At 31.7% G+C, this 23,128-nt stretch overlaps 2 protein-coding genes and 1 pseudogene across 2 annotated transcripts; 2 read left to right on the forward strand and 1 right to left on the reverse strand.

Annotated features, from left to right (window-relative positions):
* Positions 1-248: 248 nt before the first annotated feature.
* On the forward strand, positions 249-7,203 carry LOC134277808 (uncharacterized; annotated as a pseudogene).
* A 4,079-nt stretch (positions 7,204-11,282) lies between these two features.
* Positions 11,283-12,930, reverse strand: LOC134277691 (uncharacterized). Its single transcript, XM_062760018.1, has 4 exons — positions 12,866-12,930; positions 11,858-12,077; positions 11,748-11,762; positions 11,283-11,603 (listed from the first exon to the last, which is right to left on the reverse strand). Exons 1-4 carry the CDS (start codon positions 12,926-12,928, stop codon positions 11,341-11,343), a joined length of 561 nt encoding a protein of 186 aa, XP_062616002.1. The 5' UTR covers positions 12,929-12,930; the 3' UTR covers positions 11,283-11,340.
* A 6,427-nt stretch (positions 12,931-19,357) lies between these two features.
* Positions 19,358-21,015, forward strand: LOC134277702 (uncharacterized). Its single transcript, XM_062760028.1, has 4 exons — positions 19,358-19,446; positions 19,850-19,952; positions 20,451-20,465; positions 20,621-21,015. Exons 1-4 carry the CDS (start codon positions 19,366-19,368, stop codon positions 20,890-20,892), a joined length of 471 nt encoding a protein of 156 aa, XP_062616012.1. The 5' UTR covers positions 19,358-19,365; the 3' UTR covers positions 20,893-21,015.
* Positions 21,016-23,128: the final 2,113 nt, after the last annotated feature.

A 23,128-nucleotide genomic window follows, 5' to 3' on the forward strand; every position in this document is an offset into this window, starting at 1 on the left:
TTTGCATTTATAAATGACAATACACTAAACTGCTATCACACGTTAAATGATTAGTCATTGTTTGTAATTTTGATACCCTTTCTCTTGCAATCATTTTTTTTTAAAACAGAAAAGTTCATTTTCAAATTTTGATTAAATGACGTAAGGTCAATTACATGCGTTTGTACTACATATATATTTGTCCGGATTCTAAACCCTCTATTGTAAATTTAAGATACGAACTGATTCAAAGTATTTTTCATTTATTCCTCAATCATTTTTGTTTAATTCAGAAACGGGACTATTTAACCCTGTTCGCATGTAAGTACACTAGTCTAGTATATACTGTATTAAGATTTCCTTTAAAACAATGGTTTATTACACAATCGTCTTAAACTCTCCTGGTCGCCCGCGTGGCGCATTGGTTAGAGCGTCTGCTTTAGAGTCGCGAAGTAAGGAGTCAATCCTTACGTCGCGGGTTCGAATCCCACTGCGGGACGTGGAGACCGGTCCTTCGGATGAGACCGTATAAACCGAGGTCCCGTGTCGCAATAGGTGCTGGCACGAAAAAGATCCCTCCCTGCTCAATGGCCCTGAGTGCCGAGTAAAGGACAAAATTTGCAGCTCTCCACCGGCAAATGGTGGCGTCTCCATATGAGTGAAAAATTCTCGAGAGGGACGTTAAACAATATACAATCAATCAATCAATCAACTCTCCTGAATTAATCATTATCTCCATCCAAGAGTCTACAGACTCTACTCTGCTCTGTCTTTTGCAAATACAGTTTGTTATAACAACAAAATATTTGTCGTAAATGGACATTTATTAGAATGCCAAACAAATTAACAAAATATGTACAAAAACAAGAGGTACTGTGAGCACAGAACTTACCAAATAATACCCCCGCCTCTCAAATCATTATAATGGCAAAGTCCATGTTTTGCTTTGGGAGACCCGAAGTAAATGTCAAATCAAAAAGTATAAAATATAGGAGTTGCGCAAATAAAGAATCTGTAAAAGTATTATTAAAATTCCTTTAGTGGTATAAGAGGAGTTGTGGATGAGAGATGGCACCCCAGCGTAACGGACGGACGGATATCCCCATTACTATTACATGTACATGTATATACTTAGTATCCCCGCTTTTCAAACGGGGGTATTATTACACATGCCCATATTTGAATGTATCCCTTATACATAGTGAAAAAATTCAAATATAACTCCCATGATAAATGCAGTAAAATACTAGTATGTCGATTATAAAAGTAAAATTTCAACGCCAAAGTCCCTTTTTGATCGATTTGTAAGCAATTTTTAATTGTTAAAAGATCTAAAATTGTAGAGATTTCAAAATCATGCAATACATTTTCAGAGATGGAATCTGCCGTGTTATCCCAGTGCAGCTTTTGTAAGGTAAAGTCCACGGTCATGAAAAGATGTAGTCTTTGCAAAGCCTCGTGGTATTGCTCCAAAGAATGCCAACGAAAACATTGGAAGGCTGGTCACAAGAAAGAGTGCCAAAAAGATGTCAAAACTAGTGAAACAACGGAAAAGAAGAAAACAGAATTGATGTATGTGAGAGATTTGCTTAATTTGCATACTAGCGAGACTAACAATGACTGCTGCTCCTTCTGTGGGCTAAGAGGAACGATGAAACTTTGTAAAAGATGCATGTCCCAGAAGTACTGCTCGGTTTATTGCCAAACGGCCGATTGGCCAAGACACCAACCTAACTGTATCAAGAGAGATACACTGAAAAAATGTGACACTAAATGTCCTGAAGACCCAAAAACCTCCCCTATATGTGCAAAGTGCAAAAGAGAAAACAGTAACCTGCAATGCGGATATTGCAGTAGAGTTTATTATTGTTCCCAACTGTGTCAACAGACGGACTGGACAAAACATAAGACGTTTTGCAAAGCACAAAAATCTATGAAAAAGGGTGAAACTTTGAGCGCCATCGAGTATTCCCGACTGGGTCTTGTGACACCCGAAGAACACAGGGGAAGGAACCCAAACGACTCTAAATGCTCCCTCACGCCAGAATGGATGTTAAAAGAGTATTTTAACAATTTTATCTGTAATAATTGTGAAAATAATGCTGACAAAATCGCATGTCCCATGTGTAAATCTGTTTTCTACTGTTCAGAAACATGCAGAAATCTAGATGGACCAAATCACCAGAAAAATTGCAGTTATTTTCAGGTTTATGAAATGACCACCTACGACCGCGATATCTCTTATAGATATACGTCTAGTAAGAATCGTGGGTTTCCAGTATATTCACCAAAGCATGTCTTTCTTGACCATATGAAGAATCCTATATGCTTGTGAGAGATGGTGCAGATTTAACATTAGTTGTCGAACGAACGCCTGAAGCACTTAACGCTGCCATAGAAAAATCAAAGGAATTGTTTCCGTCTTTCAGTTTGATAACCCGAATTCGAGAAATACCTCTTGAGAAAACAACTCCAATACAATCTAATATTTGTACCATTCCAAATCTTTTTTTGTCGTATATAAGAAGATACCACGACTATCGAGGGCGCCATAACGTCTATCTACAGGTTTGTATGCATACATGTAATTATACTAGAAATTATCACGAGTCCTTAAAAAAAGCTTATGTATATATTTCAGCTATAATAATATGACTAGTACTGTTTATTGACATTGTCATTTATATATAATTGTATTGAGAATAAACACATTTTCTTAATATCCTCGTTTTCAGGAACAGCATAATTAAATATGAATGTAAAAATCCCAGATAGCAAGACATAGTTGGGCCAACGTTGGCCCAATTTTTTTTCCAACGTTGGCCCACTGTTGGTAACCTTATGTTGGCCCACGGTAATTTTGCTCATCGGCCCAACGTTGGTCCAACATGTTGGCATATTGTTGGGCCAACGTAGGTATAATTGTATGACAACTAACAGCCAACCTTAATAACTGGTTGGTTAGGTTGGCCCAACGTTGGCCCTTTGTTGAAATGTCAGATGGCATATTGTTGGGCCAACGTAGTTATAAGTGTATGCCAACTAACAGCCAACCTTAACAACTGTTTGGTTAGGTTGGCCCTAAGTTGAAATGTCAGATGGCATATTGTTGGGCCAATGTATTTTTAGTGTATGCCAACTAACAGCCAACCTTAACAACTGGTTGGTTAGGTTGGCCCAATGTTGACCCCTTTTTTTTTTTACAATGTCGGCAAATTGTTGGGCCAACGTAGTTATTACATAGAAACATTTGCAATTGGTTAAGTGATTCTTTACATAAACCTATTTTATGACTGTTTAAAATAATTAATACACAATTCAATCTGCATTCATAATACATACATGGACATGTTCAATAAAAACATTACTAATGATTCACTGTGATAATATTTTATATACATAAATTCAATCAATTTACAAAATAAATTTTAAAATAGACAACAGAGGTAAATTATGAAAAATTATCAATTAAAAGTTCTTAATCAGGGCTCACTTCCTTTATTATAGTCCTTTTGTTGTATTCCCGCTCTTTTTCCGTCCCTTCGTCGCCTCTCGTTTTCTTCATCTTGATCTTCCGTTTGTCATACGGACTCATACTTTATACACTTCTTTATGCATGGTCTTCGATTTCATTGTTATTTACATGTACCGCCAAAACATTTGCTTTCCTTGCAGTCTCTGGCTGAATTTCTTTGTTAGAATCGTGTCTGTAATAGACAGTTAAGAATCAGATATATAGAAACAACTTAAAAGATGTTATTTAACCTTAACTTACAGTGCTTGTGTGCAAAAATATGACAAGAATGAATTCCGATTCAATTTTAACAGTTAACCTGAATAAATAAGAATAAATATACTTACATCGCTTCTAAATGCAGCTGTGTAGCAAGTGTATAATCCACAAATTTAAATTTCACTTCTTCTTGCTTGCCCTGCATTATCACCACCTGTGAGCAATTGAAACTGACAGCTCACACCACAGTGGTCACGTGATAGCGAACGCCTAACTTTTGTTTCAATTTAATTATAAAGCTGTGTCATTTTGATTTATGTATATGTAGGCTTCATTCACATCCTGTTCCTGAGAACGTATTCAGTCTTCTCTAAATTCTCATGAATACAACGCTCATAAAAAAATTCATAATTTCAAGGGGTTTATTTCAAATAAATAATCATAAATGTGCACAATTCAAAAAATATAATAAAACACTCTTTGGTGCTGTGATCACTCAAGTTAAAATTTAAAATGTTGAATATATCAGATCTAAACAAAAACAGTCATCCAATTAAAAGCATGGACATAGAATGTCAGCTCAGCAGCTAAAATTGACACCATCTTTAGTTGCCAGTATAATAATTGGGCCAGCGTTTGCCCAATATAAATATCCCATCTTTGAAACACCTAAACAAAAGAACACTCGTGCTAACATCGGGCCAACATACTATTATGTACTACCAAATTGATAAGACATTTTTTGAGGGTGTATTACAAACATTGGGCCAATATACTACTACCTATTTGATAAGACATTTTCTTTAAGGGTGTATAACAAACGTTGGGCCAACGTTGGGCCAACATACTACTACCAGTTTGATAAGACACTTTATTAAGGATGTATTACAAACATTTAGCCAACGTTAGGCCAACATACTACTATCAACTAGATAAGACGCATTCTTTATGGGTGTATAACAACATCAGGCCAACGTTCGGCCAATTAACATACTGCTACCAACTTTAAAAGACACTTTCTTTAAGGGTGTATTACAAACATTGGGCCAACGTTGGGCCAACATACTACTACCAACTTTAAAAGACACTTTCTTTAAGGGTGTAATACAAACATCGGGCCAACGTTGGGCCAACATACTACTACCAACTTTAAAAGACACTTTCTTTAAGGGTGTATTACAAATATCGGGCCAACGTTGGACCAACATACTACTACCAACTTTAAAAGACACTTTCTTTAAGGGTGTAATACAAACAACGGGCCAACGTTGGGCCAACATACTACTACCAACTTTAAAAGACACTTTCTTTAATGATGTATTACAAACATCGGGCCAACGTTGGGCCAACATACTACTACCAACTTTAAAAGACACTTTCTTTTAGAGTGTATTACAAACAGTGGGCCAACGTTGGGCCAACATCAACATCCCTCCTTCCTTGGGAAGTAAAGTGAATGGAAGTTGCTAACGTTGGACCAACGTTGGGCCAACATTGGAATTCTGTCATGGTCGAGGAGGTTGGCAGAGTGACATTGGTCCAACGTTGGCCCAACGTTGTTCCCCCAACGCCAACCATACAACCTTTTGCCAATGTTGGCCCAACATAGTCTTGCTAACTGGGATATAGTATACATATTTTAATCTGATTCAAAAGTGTTCTCTATATATAGTATTTTTTATAAAATTTTCGAATATATATCGTAATATCTAGAATATCAAACACCTGTTCATATGAATAAAACAACATACTACACGAATAGTGATCAAAAGTTTCTGAATACGAGTATCAAGTACAAGATCTGCATATACTGTATATCAATGACAAGATTTTAATATATTGTAACGTTTAACTCGCCATACATGTAGCTGAATCTTTGAAATTCATTAATTGTTCGATATACAAAAGCAACCAGAAGCCCCCCCCCCCCCCCACACACACACACACAAATCCATATAATCATACTTTCAAATATTTTTTTGATTTAAAGGATTCAGATAGACGGGAGATTTACGTAAGCTTTTATTTACCCAACGACGATCCAACTCCATACTTTGAATGGAACGAACTGGTGCCTGGAAAATTCATCGCTATCTTGTTTCCATGTATCCATTTCTTTATTGATGAAACTGTTGGACTACGTGTTGACAAAGCTAAATACGTAAAAGTCCTTGCGGGTGAAACACAATATAGGGCGCATTAAGAATACCACATTGTTATACACGATTTTTAGAAATGTTAACTTCTTTACATGTAATTTATCATAATTCATTTATAGGTATACTTATAAAGGACTTATGTGCAAAATTTTGTTGATCTAACTTTAACAGAATTTAAGTAAATGCAATAAATGTACCCCCAAAATGACCCTTTTTTAGCGTTATGCGGTTGCGCTTTGAAATTACACCATTTTTCAATTGAAATTATTGTTATATATCATAAATTTTCATACCAATGATCATTATCAGACTTTAGAATTTATTTTACAAATTATTTTGGTGCTTGAATTTTCGGGATTGAATGACAACTTTTGAAGATATGAAAGAAAATGTAATAGGGGTGCAATGTTATACATTTTTGACATAATTTCACCCCTCTCATTATGCCAAATAAAAATAATGTCCATATCATTTATTTTCTCAGATTTCTGTCTAAAATCACAGTATTAATGCTCTGTTACTTACAGAAAAAAGTTGGGTTAATGTAACAATTGAAATGAAATTTCATCATGGTTTTATGTGGAAAATTAAGGTTTTACAAAAAACTGTAGTGTCCGTAACCACTTTCATTCTGTGAAATTGGAAAGCTCTATAAATATCTTTACTAATTTCCTAGAGAGGCATCTCATATAGATGCTGAGATGTTTTGTAATTTTCCTGATCATCAGCACTGTTTGTCTGTTTTCATTACAAATGTGGTTACGGACACTACAAAACCCTGTAGTGTCCGTAACCTGAATTTGAGGCAGTTTGAAACAGGCAGTGTTAAAACACTACTGCAAATTTGTTCACAAGGGTCAGAAGTTTGTTTAACAAGTTAGTCAATGTACTTTATTTTTCTCCCTCATTTTGATATTGCAACTAATTTGGGAAACTCAGATTGCACCATTTTCATATACAAGATCCTTGGTGTTACATCACCTTGATATTGGCAGATGCTATTGACATCCTAGGATATAAGTCAAATAGCATGTCATTATGTTTTCATTGTTTAAGTCAACTAGTGTTACATTTAAGAAAATCTTGTTGAAATTCCTTTATTTAAGGTATAGTTTTATCCTGTTGTAAATAACTTGAAGAGTGTGTAGTGTCCGTAACCAAAAGTTGAAAAATGAAATATCTTTATTTTTTCTCCATAGAATTTACGGATAAATTTTTGAAACAGTGTATTATTGAATTTAGAGATAAAAAGGCGTTTATTAGTTGGAATTCTTTTAGATCATGTGGTTTTTTTCTTTACTGCAAGTACTAAAATAATGATTGGACACCCACAATGACATTAAAAAATAGTTAGAAATTATTATCACTAGCTACATAACCCATATTTTTTGTGAATATTGCTTCAATTGTTTAGTTGCTGATTAGGTTAAATCTTAAAATGTGTTAAATGCAAGTAAATTGCATTCAAAATGTTAAACAGTTGGTAAGTAATTTGGTTACGGACACTACAACCAATTTCAAAAAAGAAAACAACTAAAATGACACCAATTTCATATAAAGTATTGTATATTTAACTGTTTGAAGAAAAATAGAATGCTTCACAGAAAAGAAAAAAATAATTGAAGAAATATTAGTGAGCTTTATTCTTCAAGACTTGACTTTTCTACTTACACATAACACCTGTCTAAAGTTACATGTGTATATATTTATTCAAAGTATATTGGTTATGGTATGCTTGTAACAGATGAAGTTGAGATCTGAAGAATAAAAAAAATCAGGAGAAACTGGCATGAGAAATAAAATGCTGAAAAAAGACAGGAAAATGGCTTAAAAACAAAAACTTCATCCACAAACCTGTGAAAAATTAAAGTATTGTGTAGTGTCCGTAACCCTTAAATTTGGTTAATTGACTTCATTGATCATTGTACCTACATTCTAAATAGTTTTCATAAAACTTTAATGAATAATAAAACTTTTCTTTTGCACTTCAGTAATAAATACATGTAGTTATGTGAAAGAAGGAAGTTTCAGGATTTCCTAAAGTGGATTTTTTTCTATTGGCATTAGTTCTGCAAGTAAATTTTTACTTGAAGCAATATCTAATTTGTATATACTTTGTATTTAATAATCATTTAAATCTGATTTATAATAGTTCAGAAGTTCATAAAATGTTTTTTTTACCACAAACCAAACGCCAATCTTAAATATTTGGGTTTTGTAGTGTCCGTAACTTAATGAAGCTATCAAATAATTTTAGAAAATTTATAAAAATGAAATGTCCTATTTTAATGGAAGTATTTATATCTCATCAAACGCATAAAAAGTGTTATTTATAAATAGTTTTTTTCTTTATTTATATTGGTTTCAAAGAGTTCACATGAAATGAAATACTACCATTTTGAACAAAAATGTACGAAGTAAGAACTGTTTAAATTTTAAAGTACAATGTCACCTTTTTAGTCAAAATTTTGTCCTTATTTTGTATTTATATATGTTCTTTGTTTGTAAGCAGTTGAAAAAATTAGAGCTTATAAATAGTTTTTAATATTTATTTCAAAGAAAACAACACTTGTAGTGTCCGTAACCTGTGAAAATGAGGTTATTATCAGCTTGTAAAAAACAAAGTTATAATGTGAATTTCACAAAACAGTTTATGTTTCAGATACTTGAGATACTCTACTTTTTAGAAAAAATGTTTTTGGGGCAAAACGAAGACATTAATTTTTACCCCCAAGTGCAACCTTACTGTCCCCTATATTGTGTTTCACCCGTTGATGTATAGAATTAATCCATGCCAATGAAATGTTTGAAATATTATTATCATACTTTTTTTTCATTTTCATGGAATGTATTTATAATGACAGGGATAGGGAAAAAACAGAATTCGTACAGTCTTTTGGCAGTTTTCGTTGACAAATGAAAAAACTGGTATAATTGTTACATTCACATTGAAAAAAAATACTAGTATTCAAAGGGAAAAAACATTAAAATTAAAACATCTATGAGATATGAAATGTATAGACACATAATAAAGGTCATTATTGACGGTTCACCATTTTTGACATGGCACTATAGTAAATTTGCTTTTCTTCCCGACTGTATGATATACATGAATGTATTGGCAAATTAGTATTCATCGGTTTCTATGGCCTGCTTTGGACATGTGAAGTGAAATGTCTGTTTTGGTTTTTTTTAAATATCGGGAGCCATGCAGGCAATACGTTACTAAGGCCACACCAATAAAAAAAATTTGTTCGTCGGACCCGCGCGCTCGTATTTACACAAAACTATACAAATAATATTAATTCAAAATCCCCGCACCATGGGAATTATGTGCTGTTCTCTGTTCCATTTCCGCTCTATTAATTGTACTTTTAATCTTTTTGCTCTGCAAACAATACATATGTCTGTTCAATTTTTATCACGCTCCGCCTAAAAATTTTGCCTATAAAAAGTTAATAATATTACTATTTACCGCTATCCCGCTATAGCGCTTGTTCTTTTTTCATCAAATATCCGATGAACAAGAAATTAAAATGGTGTGGCCGAAGTACTTGATAAGTTTTTTTCTGTATACATCCGTTTATATCCAAACTTATTTAAAAAACGACTCATTTATCATTTTTGCTATTACATTTATTATTCATTCACAGACTGGGTTGAGTTTGGACATTAAAATATGTTAAAAACTCATGACATCACTTTTTTATGACTACGTTGTCAAACCTTTATACGCTCTAGGGTAGTTTTACTGATTTGACTCGAACAGTTGAAACATGTTTCTTTGATATTTTTTTTAAAAAGCAGATTTTTGTATTTTTGTAATTGTATTGTATACATGTATTTCCCTTTCTTTTTTCTAAGTAAACATTTCTACACCAACTCTTTAAACTCTCATTTTTACGTCTACTGGACAGAGACCAGAAGATCTTATGCAATAGTAAGGTGTCTGTCATCTGTCTGTCTGTGTGTATGTAATCAGTTTTTTCTATATCCTTCTACAGTATTGGCCTGATTTCATTTCAATTTGACACAGAATCAGACTATACTAAGATTCATTTTCCTGTACTTCTGTTTTTGATTTCGATGAGTGATGTTGCTGTGGTTACTTAAAAAAAAATTTTTTAATACTTTCAAAACGTTACCAGCTTCTCAACAAATAAAATATCTTGGTCTGTACATTGATTCCAAATTATCTGGGTGAAAATATTGTATCTTCTCTTGTTCAAAAGGTGAACTGTAGATTAAAATTTTTGTATAGACAAGCAAGATGTTTGGATCAAAAGAGCAAATTCTCATTATGTACAGCACTTATCCTCTGTCACTTAGATTATTCATGTAGCTCTTGGTACTCTGGACTGTCAAAAGCTATGAAACGTAAATTACAAATCTGCCAAAATAAGGTCATTCGATTTATATTGGATTTATCCCCGATGCATTCCATCAATTATAGTATTTTTGATTCTATTAATATGTTGAATGTGGACAGGAGAGTGAAGCAGATGAGACTGAATCATGTTTTTAATATTGTTCATAAGAAAGCTTCTGCTTATCTTAAAACCCTGGTATGCTCACTTGTTACCTCCCGTCTAGATTATGGCAATGCCTTACTATACGGTATATGCACCAGTTCCTTAACAAAACTTCAACGGATTCAAAATACGGCCGCCAGAATAATTACTCGTACAAAAAAATGTTTGGTTTCCCTTTACCGGCCGACTGACTAAAATGGCCTAACTCAATTTTTTTTTACATTCCAGGACACAATATTGTATGTTAACATGCAAGATAAGTATTAATACATGCAACTTATTTATGTTAACATACAAGATAATTGGGTAAACATGCAACTCATTTTTGACAACATGATGCGACTTATTTATGTCAACATGCCAGACAATTATGCCAACATGTATGTCGACATGTAACTTATTATTTTGCTTTTTGACATTTAAAAATTTCACATGTTAAAACATAATTCGTATGTTTACATTAAATAAGTCGCATATGGACATAAATAAGTTGTATGTCTACATAATTAAGAAGCTTATTGACATTAATAAGTTGCATGTTAACATGATATTAATTGTCTTGTATTTTAACATAAGTATAAAGCGCATACAAACATATCTATTTTGCATTTCGCATGCATACTGTCAGATAGTGGTGTTAGTAAGTAAACGTACACATATTCAAAATCATATTTTCTTATAAGATCGGTAACTTGCATGTTAACATAATTTGCTTATATTCAGATATAATAATCTTTCATAAAATTATTTTTTCGTGCATGTTGAAATTAAAACTTGCATGTTGGGGTCAGGAATATGCCACCATTATTTTCTTCTGTACATACTGGTTGCAGTTCTCATCTGTGATGCTCTTTGATGAAGAGAATTTTAAGATTCAGAGTAAATTCAAATATTTATTGCACATATAGAGACATTATCTAAGATAGTGAAATATAGTTTATCTTCCACAAGCCATCCAGCTAACTCTCGCTCCATACAACACGGAGTCTGCCCATCTTGTGAGGCTTACACTAAATCCTGTCCTGGTAACTTCCTTTACCTCTGTACTTATACGAAGGTTCACTGTACCAGCTGAATCCAGCAGGTATAAACCGTATGTCAAGGTTGGTGTTTCTTGGAAGGCGGTTTTGAATTTGATTGTTTGTCCATAAGGCCAAGTGGGTGGCGGAGCGGCGTGTTGTCCTAAACCACCTGATTCACCTGTAATTTCAAAATTAAAAATTATTTTTAAAAATTCTATTTCAATTTCCGATTTACTTTACTTGAAGAAATAGGAATAGTGATACATGTATATGAATTTTAACAGGTAAATATATTTTAAGGGTATGTGAAATATATACTCACATCTGAATTCGTTCCCTAAATGTAGATATTAAGAATAAAATATTAGTAAGGTGTATGATTGAGTTATTAAAACAAAAAAAAACTTCACACATTCATGAATCAAAACGTACTGTTTGCAATATCTCTTTCGAGTGACGAAATAGAAGATTTCATTTCTTCAATAGTGGTCTTCAAAGTTTTGATTATAGACGTCATTTCTGTGATAGTTTTTTCCATTTCGACTCCTTTCGCCTTTTTGACAAAAAATTGCTCCAATACCTTCTGAATTGGATTTTCACTATTTGCAATTCTGGCTGTTTCATCTGAGGTGCCATTTTGTAATCCATGAGACTAAAAAAAGGGAATAGAATTACATATAGGAGTAAAAACCGTTATTAAAACTACATTTAATGTGTACAATCTCAAATTATTATTATATGATTAACAAGATATTAAGTAAATTTTTACTCAAAAAACTATATTACAGGTAAACTATAACAGAAAACTACCTTTTTCACTGAGTGAATAGAATTGATCGATGAATTTCTTTACATAAAATACAACGTTCATCATTTCAGTCTGATGTTATTCCCCTTTTAAATGAATAATTTTCTTCTTTTATTATATAAAACATGACTGTTTTACCTCTATTAATTTTAATATTTTCAAAGAAAGCCATGAATCCTTTTGATATACAGAGATATCTATTTATTGATATTTTATCATTTTAGCTATATGTAAAACCTTTTTATATTTATATCAATCGTCACAAACATATTTGAAATATAGTTTGCAATCATATCGTATATTGAAATAAGTAACAGTATAATTTTAATAGTGACAATTAAAATAAAGAGATGGGTAGTAAATAGGGACTGGGCAGAGAAAATGAAAGGGGGAGGAGAAAATGTATTAAAGAAAGAATTACATGTACTGGTAAATGTATATTATCTAAAATTTGCAAGATTTCTTTTACTATCTGGTTTCAAGGTCTAGTGGTACACATGTAGCTAGTAGAGGAAAACCATTATGCTATATTCATTCTTAAAAATAATCACATTTCCCTCTCAAAATGATATAAAAATATAACACATATAAGAAACTGAAACTTTAATAAAATATACATGTATATGACTTACTTGAGGAACAGCTACTGTGACCAGAAGAAATACACTTACTACAATATGCCTATAGAAACACATCCTCCAATCTGAAAATTATCTTAAGTACATTGTAAATACATACCAGTATGCAAAATGGAAAGTTTACAAATTCATATTCCGAAATAATTTTAATGGCTTTTATACATCCATTTTCCACTACATATACATTGTACTTCAAACTATCAATCAGAGCGTAATTTAATTTAAAATTAAAAGTAAAGAATCGACCGTGCAGGCCAGCCATGTACATGTACGTGTTGGAGATGACGTTGTGTTCAGACAGCACTTTTTTTTTTTAATTGTCTCTATCTAAAAAAAAGGATTACTTTTTCTCAGATCCTGCGCCGAGAAAGAATCTTCCTCGCCTTGTTAAAAATTATTAAAATTATACATAAAGCAGGTGCGATTAACGTCATTGATACAACGTAAAACCGCAATTTTTAATCACGTCACAACTATTGTAATGTCATTTACGTGTGACATTACGTTTTTTGGCAATTCAAAAATTTACGTTGGCAGCGAAAGGGTTAAATGTTTGAAATATTAGGGAATATGTTATTAACGATAAAGCTAGATAGATAGGAAAAGGTTAATGCCGCTTCTTGTTCATTTTTTAAATTATCCAGAATGTCTTTTTGTGTTCAAAATAAATTATCTTTCCTGAAAATAAAAAAGATATGTAAAAAAAAAATGGGAAGAGAAATAAATAAATCGACTACATTGATTGACTGATTGATTTTATGATTAATTTGTCGCATAGGTTTATTGCAGATTTATAAGAAACGTAAATATATGTATAAAACCATGTGTACCTCGTTCCCATTCATTTCAGATAAAGTAATAAAGTATAGAAGCAATTGTCGTGAAAAGAATAATACTTTTTTTTGTCTGATCTCAGAAATATATGCGATTTATTTCTTTAAAAAATATTTTGTGTTAATAATTTTACAATTTTATTCTTTCAAAACAAGAAGTTCGGGGATGAAATTTTTTTTTTACATTATTTTATTAATTTTAGGATTGCTTCTTTGTTTTTTTCTCAGCTGGAAAAAAACTACCCAACAACAGAAATCACCCGTTTTACGATGAATCAATATTAAACATATATAATTTTTTACCCAGGAAAAATTTCCTATGTAATCAGAATAATTATTTTTGATTGACCAATACTTACAAAATACTTGTAGCTGCACAATTTAAAATCAGTGTGTCTGTATCATTTTCCCTATTTTAATAGAATTATTATCGTTAAATAGAGCAGACATGTGTTGTTACATGAGTGATGATTTTTCAAAATAAAAATTTCCTCAGGAAACAAAGTCGATAATTCAGGCAAAATGCAATCATCACGAAATAAGATGATTAATACATATGCAGAATGCTGATTGTGTAAAATGCCTAACTCCTTAATGTATATAAATAAAAAAAAAACAGCAATTTTTTTTTAAAAAGAGAATTAGAACGATGACGAAAAGGGCAAATATGGTAGTAATATTTTTTAGAAATGAAATCCCTGAAAAAAATCTGGAAAAGTATACACATAATTTGGTTGCTTGTCAATTGAACACACAAGTGCATATATATAGGCCTAGTAAAGAAAATGCAGTAAAGTATATTACAATATTTCACTGAGGAAAAAATGTAAATAAAATGCTTAATACCGTAGCTGGCTTATCTTACGGCCTTGGACGACAGCTTGCACTCCGGTCCAACAGATCGACTGTTTCCCTCTACCCCAATCAACAATTGTATACCTTTGCAGGAGGAGGGCTAAAATACTCACACTCTTACAGCAGTACATTTAAGAGGGTTGAATTGCAAAGTGCTACAAGGACCTTCAAAATAAAAGATTTTTTGTGTGTATGCATGTCTACAACGAATGAAATAAAACAATTAAAATATCAATTTTTTTCTTATAATAGACATTTCTAATCAGAATCCTCTGGATTTTAGTTGTTTTATTTTTCATTAATACACAACAAAATTGCAACTTTTCTTAAAACATTTTTTTTGTTTTGTAGTCCTTGTGTTTTAGTACATTATATAGCATGTGTCCCCCTCAATAAAACGTCACCTTGATGACCTTTATTTTCTTTTTGCTTGTCAAGGAATTTGTGGTATAAATTGTTGCCCACCTCAACTAAAATTGCTTCCTACAGGCCTGTCAAGTAATGTAAGCCCAATCAAAACTGCACACATGTTGCATCTTGGGATATACAATGCTAGATTGTAAGTTTTAATGTGGGAATTTGTCTTTCTCAATACAGACAACAATCGCCGAGATGAGCTCCGTAATCTCCGTTTACCAACATAAAATTTTCCTTGGGCAAGAAAAACAACTTGGCAATTTTTTCTCTCGATTTTCTAGTGTCTACAGAGGGATTTTCCTAAAAATAAATAAATAAAATACAAATTAAAAAGAAAAGAGTTGTAATTATTCTATGTTAGATGAATATAAAGAAAACTAGAGGTACTGTGAACACTGAGTTCTCAAAATGATACCTTCCGCCTCCCATATGATTAAAATGGCAAAGTCCATGATATGCTCTTGGAGACCCGAAATAAGTGTCAGATCAAAACTTTAAATAGTAGGTCACAATGGCACGATGTTATAAAAAATAGGGAAAGAATCATTAAATTTTATTCAGTATAGTAAAGGAGGAGTTGATAAGAGATGAGTGCCCTTCAAAATTATAGAAAGGATGGCAGTGGCCATGTTTTGCTATTGGAAAGTCCAAAAGGAAAGAATTTCACAGAATTGCAGAAATGCTACTGTACACCTTCCTTATTTACTTCTAGCCCATTCATAAATCTGCGCACGTGTTTCTACATCGTCGCAAACCACGGCCAAACTTTACGATCCTTTCCCATTCTGGCCGTGGTGCATGAGAAGAGAATATTTCGTAGCTCTTTAAAATATTGACCAATGCGAGGAAAGCATAGTCGGATAATGAACTTTGGTGCGACCTTTCAATACCCAATCGCAGTGTACGAAATACTGCTAATGTAAATTGTTGATTTCAATTGCGATGGAAACAAAACTTGTCATTGACTGAATATGGCAACACAATAGAGAGGCGTAAATATTCAAGATGACACTTTTTGTGATCAAGCAGCCACGGGCAGGAGAAAGCTATATGCGGACTCCGGACCGTGGCTTGAGACGATGGTGTTTCTAAGAATAGTTCCAAAACAACGAAGACAGAATTTCAAGAACAAGGTAAAGTAAGAATGATGAGCATATTTCCCAATATATCTTCAAGTAGCACAAATACATATGTTATCTCTATATCCTCATGTTTAAGTGTAGACGCATTTTCCCATTTTTACACAGATTGAAATATTTTTGTCATGAAATTATGATTTAACAGTGTAATATTTTATCATAACATACCCTTCATAATCATTTCATTATATAGTAAAAGAGCCATAGCGCATTTGATAGTCACTTTAGCCTACTCTAGTAGTGATTTTTAAATACATTACTTAACCAAATTTTTTGTCATACAATGTTAGTTTATACATGCCTTAAAGCAAATCACACAAAAATAATATTCAAATATTGATAGTTCCCTCATATGATAGATATAAAAATCGTTCAGTTTATACGGAGAATATAGTAAATACTGAGGTACCCCCCTAAACAATGTGAAACTGTAGCTAAAGACCACCCTTAACCAGAAAAACAACTTCTGAAAAAAAAATTTTGGATATGACTGCACTTCATTACATTTAGATAATTTTGGTTAAAGGTGGTCTTCATATTGAAAATGTTGAAAATATGTATTTAATTTTTCTTCTAAATTATTTCAAGATTCCACAATCTGTCTTAATTTTATCCCTTTAAATCACATAACTTCGTGGTTTAGTGGTATGATTGCTGGATTGTAGACATAATGATTGTGAGTTCCAGTCTCACATGCAGTGCGTGTTTCTTTTCTACGATTTTATTTTTTTCTCTGTGCATTTTTCCTACGTTTTCTTTTATTATTTTTTTTATAATACATGTATAAATAATGTAAGAGATATATAATACAACATAACACCTTGAAAGTATCTCGGGAAAAACAGTCTTAAACTATTTTAATGACCCCAAGCCATAGAGCTGCTAGCTTGTATTATTTTTAAAAATTTTCTAACAATCTTGTTTAGAATAAGAGTATTTAACAAGTAAAATTGTTGTCATGTAACAAACTTGCAGCTATTAAACTTAACATTGGTCCACAAATAATTACATTCATGTTGTTTGAACTTAAATTGAAAAGGTACCTGTATCTATCAATAGAAATTTAAACAGGTGATTTCCATTTAAGGTGGAATGCCACACTAATTTTTTATTTTATAGATCTTTGAATCATCCTTTTAAAACAAGGGTTTTAGCATGGAAGGTCGATATTAGCTCTTAATTATTTTATATGAATTTTTTTGTATTTTTTCAAAGAAAATGAAAAAATTTAAATAAATTCAACGAAGATGTTTTCGAGTTAAAGTTTGCTGTAAATGAATGTATCATTTTAATATCTAATAAAATATGTAAAGAAAGGATTGTTAGACTTTTTAATTTTTTTTTATAAAAAAATTTTTATGAAAATAAAACACATTATTTGTGAATATTTTTTAAACCTATGGTTAAAATCACCATAAAACTAGTCACATCTAAGGACATGTTTGTCAATCATATTTTTTAAAAAGAAATTGAATCGAAATTGAGAAATTTTAGAGAAATTAATTTTTTTAATATTTGGACCTAACCCGATCAAAATTAAACTGATCCCGATCAAATTTAATACAAAATTAATAAAATGATAATTTACTGTATTTACAATGAAGAAATCTATTTTATTGTCAGGTTCATTAATGTTTAAATCCTTATTACACTTAATCAGACTAGTGCTCTTGGGGAAATGTATTTATTTCCAATAAATATACAATTATGGTTGGGATCGGTTTAATTCTTATCGGGATCGGCCAAAATAAAAAAAAATTAATTTCTCTAAAATTTGGCCATTTCGTTTCAATTTCTTTTAAAAATATAATCGACAAACATGTTCTCCCCAGTTATGACTGGTTTTAAGAAAATTTTAACCACAAATTTAAAAAATATTCACAAATTATGTGTTTTATTTTCATAAATATATTTTTATTTTAAAAAAATTAATATCTATACGGCTTTTCTACACATATTTTATTAGATATTAATGTGATGCATTAATTTACAGCGAAAAGTTTACAAGAAAGCGTCTTATTTTGATTGAAATAATTTTTTTCATTTTCTTTGAAAAAATACAAAAAAATTCATACAAAATAATTGAGAGCTAATGTCGGCCTTTCAATGCTGAAACCATTGTTTAAAGAGGTTGACTCACAGATCTATAAAATAAAAATTTGGTGTGGCATTCCTCCTTAAATACTTGAGTAGGCCGAGTCGTCTGCAAGGCAGCTATGGCTCTTTGCTTGGAGGAAAAGTCTGTGTAAAATTTCATATTTTATCATAAAAAACGAGATAGCAATTGATTTCCTTGAAAAATAACTCTAGTTTATAATTCTGTAATTTTGCATCGTAATTACTCTGACGCGTGTCAATAACAGGTAAATGACACCAAATGCATTGTAAACCAATTATTTGTTTGAAAGATTGATTTTGGCACATCTTATATTCACATGATCTTTCAAATAGCATGTTGTTTTTTTCGATTTCCATTAAAATTTCTCGTAAACGTACATTTAAGGTATTTTTAAATTTAATATATCTATAATTCCACAAAAGACGTTTAGTTGAGTTGGTTAAGAACAAAACAAAATGTGTAATTTTTCATTGATCTTTCATAAGGCAGGTGTTTTCGATCTGCATGATACACCGCTATATACAAACTTTTTGAAAGAACACGAATCACTGGAACATCCTCATCCTCAAAAGGTAAGATCAGTTTTATTCTCTAAATAACTAATAATGTATTCCGTCGAAGAAATTTTAGCCCTCTTAAATCACATTTCTTCATAATATCTTTGGCCATTTCGACTATTTGCACTGCAAGAGAAATTTCCAGTTAAGGATATAAGTTCTAGTTTCCAGAATTGTAGCTAATGGTTACTACCTCACTTCTTTTCCCCATACAATGATTTTCAATTAGTCCTTGATATGGATACTAGTTTTCTGATTGCCTGGATAACTATCGTTTTTTTAAAACTAAAATATATTTGTTGGTCAATTTGCTATTTGAAAATGCATTACTGATATTCTAATTCTTTTTTTCTGCAAAAAATATTGGAGATTTGACAATTTTCCCTAAATAATATGATTAACTTTAATTTTTATCTTTAAATAAATACTGTTGATAAATCTATATAACATTGTGGATTCAGAGATACTTTTATGAGTATTTTTGATTACTTAACTGCTAATTTATAAATCTGAGGATCGGACTCATTCATAACTGATGTAACTGTATATGTATCTTTTTCAGATAACGGGAACGATGAATTCAAAGAAAGCTGTCTTTGCAATTCTTTTTATAAGTGGATGGTTCATCATTAATGCCACCACTTCTCTTGTAAAGGTATGCACAATGCTCTGTAAGATTTATCTGAGGTACCTAGGTATTTATGTTCGCGAAATCGGAAGTATTCTTTTATGCATTTCAACAAATATTCGAATCATTTGTTATATTTACAGACATAGTATGCTTAAAAAGCTATTCGATCCGTAATTTCATCCTAACGATTACATGCATGTTTGAAATATGTTTGAATACATAAAAACAATGAAGACAATATCATCAGGGCAAAATAGCTTTTCGTTGCCATTGCAACAAGTTTCTATATATTGTTTATATAAATTCAACAAAGGATGGGAATTTTTTTTTATTAAAAATGCTCAGCATTTCAAAATTTGAAATTTTTGTGTCAGTATTGTCCACACTAAAAATATGTAGATATTATGACTGTGTCCATGCACTGTAGGCCAGAGATGACCGAGAGTTGTCAAAGTCAAGATGTGGGGCACTATATCATCTTTACCATGAAGTTCAGTCCATTAAACAAGAAATCAAAACACTTAAAAATCGTGAGTATTAATTGTTGAAGTTTGAAGTGTTTTGCTTAAAGCAACAAGAATTTTCATGTTACGTTTGATAATGATGATAAAAGTTAAAGTTATTATATCAGGTTTAATGAAATACTTTAATTAGAAGATTCTCCTCAATCAAAGGAACGATTGATAGTCGTAAATTGTAATGATTTCGTATATGCCTACGTTATGGTTTTGCCCCCTCAATTTCAATTGCTACTGATTTTTTTTTTGGATTGTCTAGAAAAAATTGGCCGAGCCCCACTTCGCCAAAACCACTAAAATTTTTTGCCCGTGGGCCTGAATTACGCGATTTAAACATTATATGATTTCAGGAAACATTAAATGGACCTAAACAAAAAAATGTTTTTCATTACATTCCTAATATAGTTTGTATTGTACAGAATCTCAAAAGATAGCAGAGGAGATTTTAAAAAAAATGACCTCATTTTGCAGGAAGACAATTATAAATTTCTGTTGTACACATTTTTTCAGGGAGAAATACTGTGTGTAAGTAGTTTTAACTATTATATATTCCCAATTTATTATGGCCAGAAAAGTTATAGATGGGCGATACAGACGGTTTAACAAATTTATTATTTTTTTTTAATAATCACAAATAGCTGAATCAACTGATTACTTAATACATTTTACTTTGATAACAGGTGAATCGGGCGTGATTGAATTATACCACAGAAGAGGTCAACGCTACACCTGGCCACAGATTAAACATATTGATTTCAAGAAACCTTTTGAGGAAAAACCTGCGATAACCTATGGAATATTCACCCTCGATACTTCGCATGAGGAAAACACACGATTTCTTACTAAATTGGTAAATAGAACAAAGTCAAACTTTGCGTTAAGGTTGGCCACTTGGGGTAAATCGGAAACATACGGTGTGGGGTTAAGCTGGATGGCATGTGGAAAAGGATAATTTAAACAATAAGCACCGCTTTCAATTAAACTATAAAAACACGCATTTTTCACTGTACTAAAAGTGATAAAATTTAGAACTTCAACAAAAAGCTGTAATTATCAAATTAAACGACAAAGGTAATTCAAGTGTTCTTTTTTCGACTTTGTTTAAGCTAGGACATTGCAATCATGTCAATTTTATTCCAAAATATTTACATTTCCAATGTATTTGTCCGAGATAAAATTACAAATTGGAAATATACTTTATTTCTCCATCAATGTATTGGCACGGTTCCCAAAAAAACCACGTGCAGGGCGGGACAAACAGCTAAACAGAAACAGGGCTTGGAGCACGTGGATTGGCGGAATCAATGCATGTTTACAAATGTAAGAAATAACTTCAGATTTTTCAATTTCATGACGCTGATCAATCGATTGGCTTGCGTGATAATTTTATGTATAAACGCCTTCGGTAAGTAGCTAAGAGAATTCACAGAAGTAGCAATTAATCTCAATTTAGTTTATGCTGTTGGTGTTGCAAGGTCTTTAGAATGAATATTTGTCGGTTTTAAATTTTCATGTTTTTCCTTAAGATCGTAGCCCAGGTCCAGCAGATTATAAAATACACATTGTGCACAACAATGTATGTAGTTTACTTTCTAAATGAATTTTCAGGAAATGATATAATTGCAATTACTGAAACTCACTAAGATCAGAGTATTGACAATAATAATCTTTCTCTTACTATTATTATCAACCAGTTAGAAAAGACAGAAATAGATATGGTGGAGTAGTAGCATTGTACATTTCAACTAGATTAAATTTTAAAGTTAGAAATGATTTAAATTTTTCTGATATTGAAATATTATGGGCAGAGATCCAGTCACTAAATCTAAAGATTTTGGTTGGAGTCATCTACAGACCTCCCAACTCTGGGTCTGATTATTGGGATAAATTTACAAGTACTGTAGAGAGAGAGAGCTCTTAAGTTACAGAGATGAAATTGTTTTTGCTAGGCGATTTCAATGTAAACATGTTAGCCCCAGGGAATAATACATTTAAAAACCTACTACTTCAACTTAATTTAAGTAATGTTGTCTTAGAGCCTACCAATTTTACAACTGATATTGGAACTTGCATAGACCTAGTGTTAACTAGTGATCTACCCAAAAGTAAGAGTTTTGTAGTCGATGAACCCATATGTAGTTCTCTTTCACCTGTCTCTATAGAAATCTCATTTCAAACATATATTAAGCAACATGCCTTCAAACGCACAGTTAGAAATTATAATAATGCAAATTATCAAGGCCTAAACAACGACTTACAAAATGTTAATTGGGATGAAAAAGTGCTTACCTCTAATAATATGAATGAAGTCTATCAAAGTTTTACATGCACTTACCTAACCTTAGTAGATAAACATATACCAAAAAATCTTATTACAATACGTCCATCAGATAAACCATATATTACCACAGAAATTCGTAGGAAAATGAGGCAAAGAAAAAGAATTCATAAAAAGGCAAAGCATACTAAAAATCCATTACACTGGCAAAAATTCAGACAGGTCCTTAACAAAGAAATAGACTTAGTACGGAAAAGTAGGAAGGAGTACAAAATTAAATTTGTATCTTCACTCATTGACAAATCTATTCCTCCAGGAAAGTGGTGGCGTATAGCAAAATCCGTTGCAAGGTTAAAGAAACAAAGCTCTCCCCCATCCTCCATTAAAGCCGCTTAACCCGAAAAGTACGCCATTACATAGATAATATATAAAAATAAATTATAAGATTGATTTAATAGTTTTTACAACAATCCTTACATGAAAATCGCATATCAAAAACCTTATTGACAAACAGTAGTTCCTGACGGAAGTTTAAGATCTGTTGTGAAGTCAATTTTGAAAAAAATAAACTTACCTGTTATATCTACATGTAATAATGAAGATAATTCAAACCCGAATATTTTTTCTCTATTAGTGAAAGTCTTAGTCATAATACATCTTTTCAAAATTAAGAAATTAATTGAATATAGTCCATAGTATTTTTATATTAATATGCATATTTAAAGAATGAAGGAAAATCAGATATTTTAAAAGATATTTTTTAAAAGAGCTACAATATTGTCCGTGTACAGGTAATATAAGTACTTTATTGTGGAAAAAAAATGCCCGGGATTGTTCTTCATGAGATAAACATGTAAGCGATAAATTTAATTTTTCGAAGGTGATTTCACGCGATATAAACAATGATCAA

The sequence above is a fragment of the Saccostrea cucullata genome, unplaced genomic scaffold (genome assembly GCF_032062105.1).
Source record: "Saccostrea cucullata isolate Sc308-1 unplaced genomic scaffold, CSIRO_AGI_Scuc_v1 ctg1189, whole genome shotgun sequence".
Taxonomy (NCBI): Eukaryota; Metazoa; Mollusca; class Bivalvia; order Ostreida; family Ostreidae; genus Saccostrea; species Saccostrea cuccullata.

Excerpts from the sequence above, each read along its gene's own strand:
- LOC134277691 (XM_062760018.1), bottom strand. The coding sequence starts at position 12,928 with ATGTGTTTCTATAGGCATATTGTAGTAAGTGTATTTCTTCTGGTCACA. Across the intron at positions 12,078-12,865 it reads TCACAGTAGCTGTTCCTCAA|TCTCATGGATTACAAAATGG; the intron begins GTAAGTCATATA and ends CCCTTTTTTTAG.
- LOC134277702 (XM_062760028.1), top strand. The coding sequence starts at position 19,366 with ATGAATTCAAAGAAAGCTGTCTTTGCAATTCTTTTTATAAGTGGATGG. Across the intron at positions 19,447-19,849 it reads CCACCACTTCTCTTGTAAAG|GCCAGAGATGACCGAGAGTT; the intron begins GTATGCACAATG and ends CATGCACTGTAG.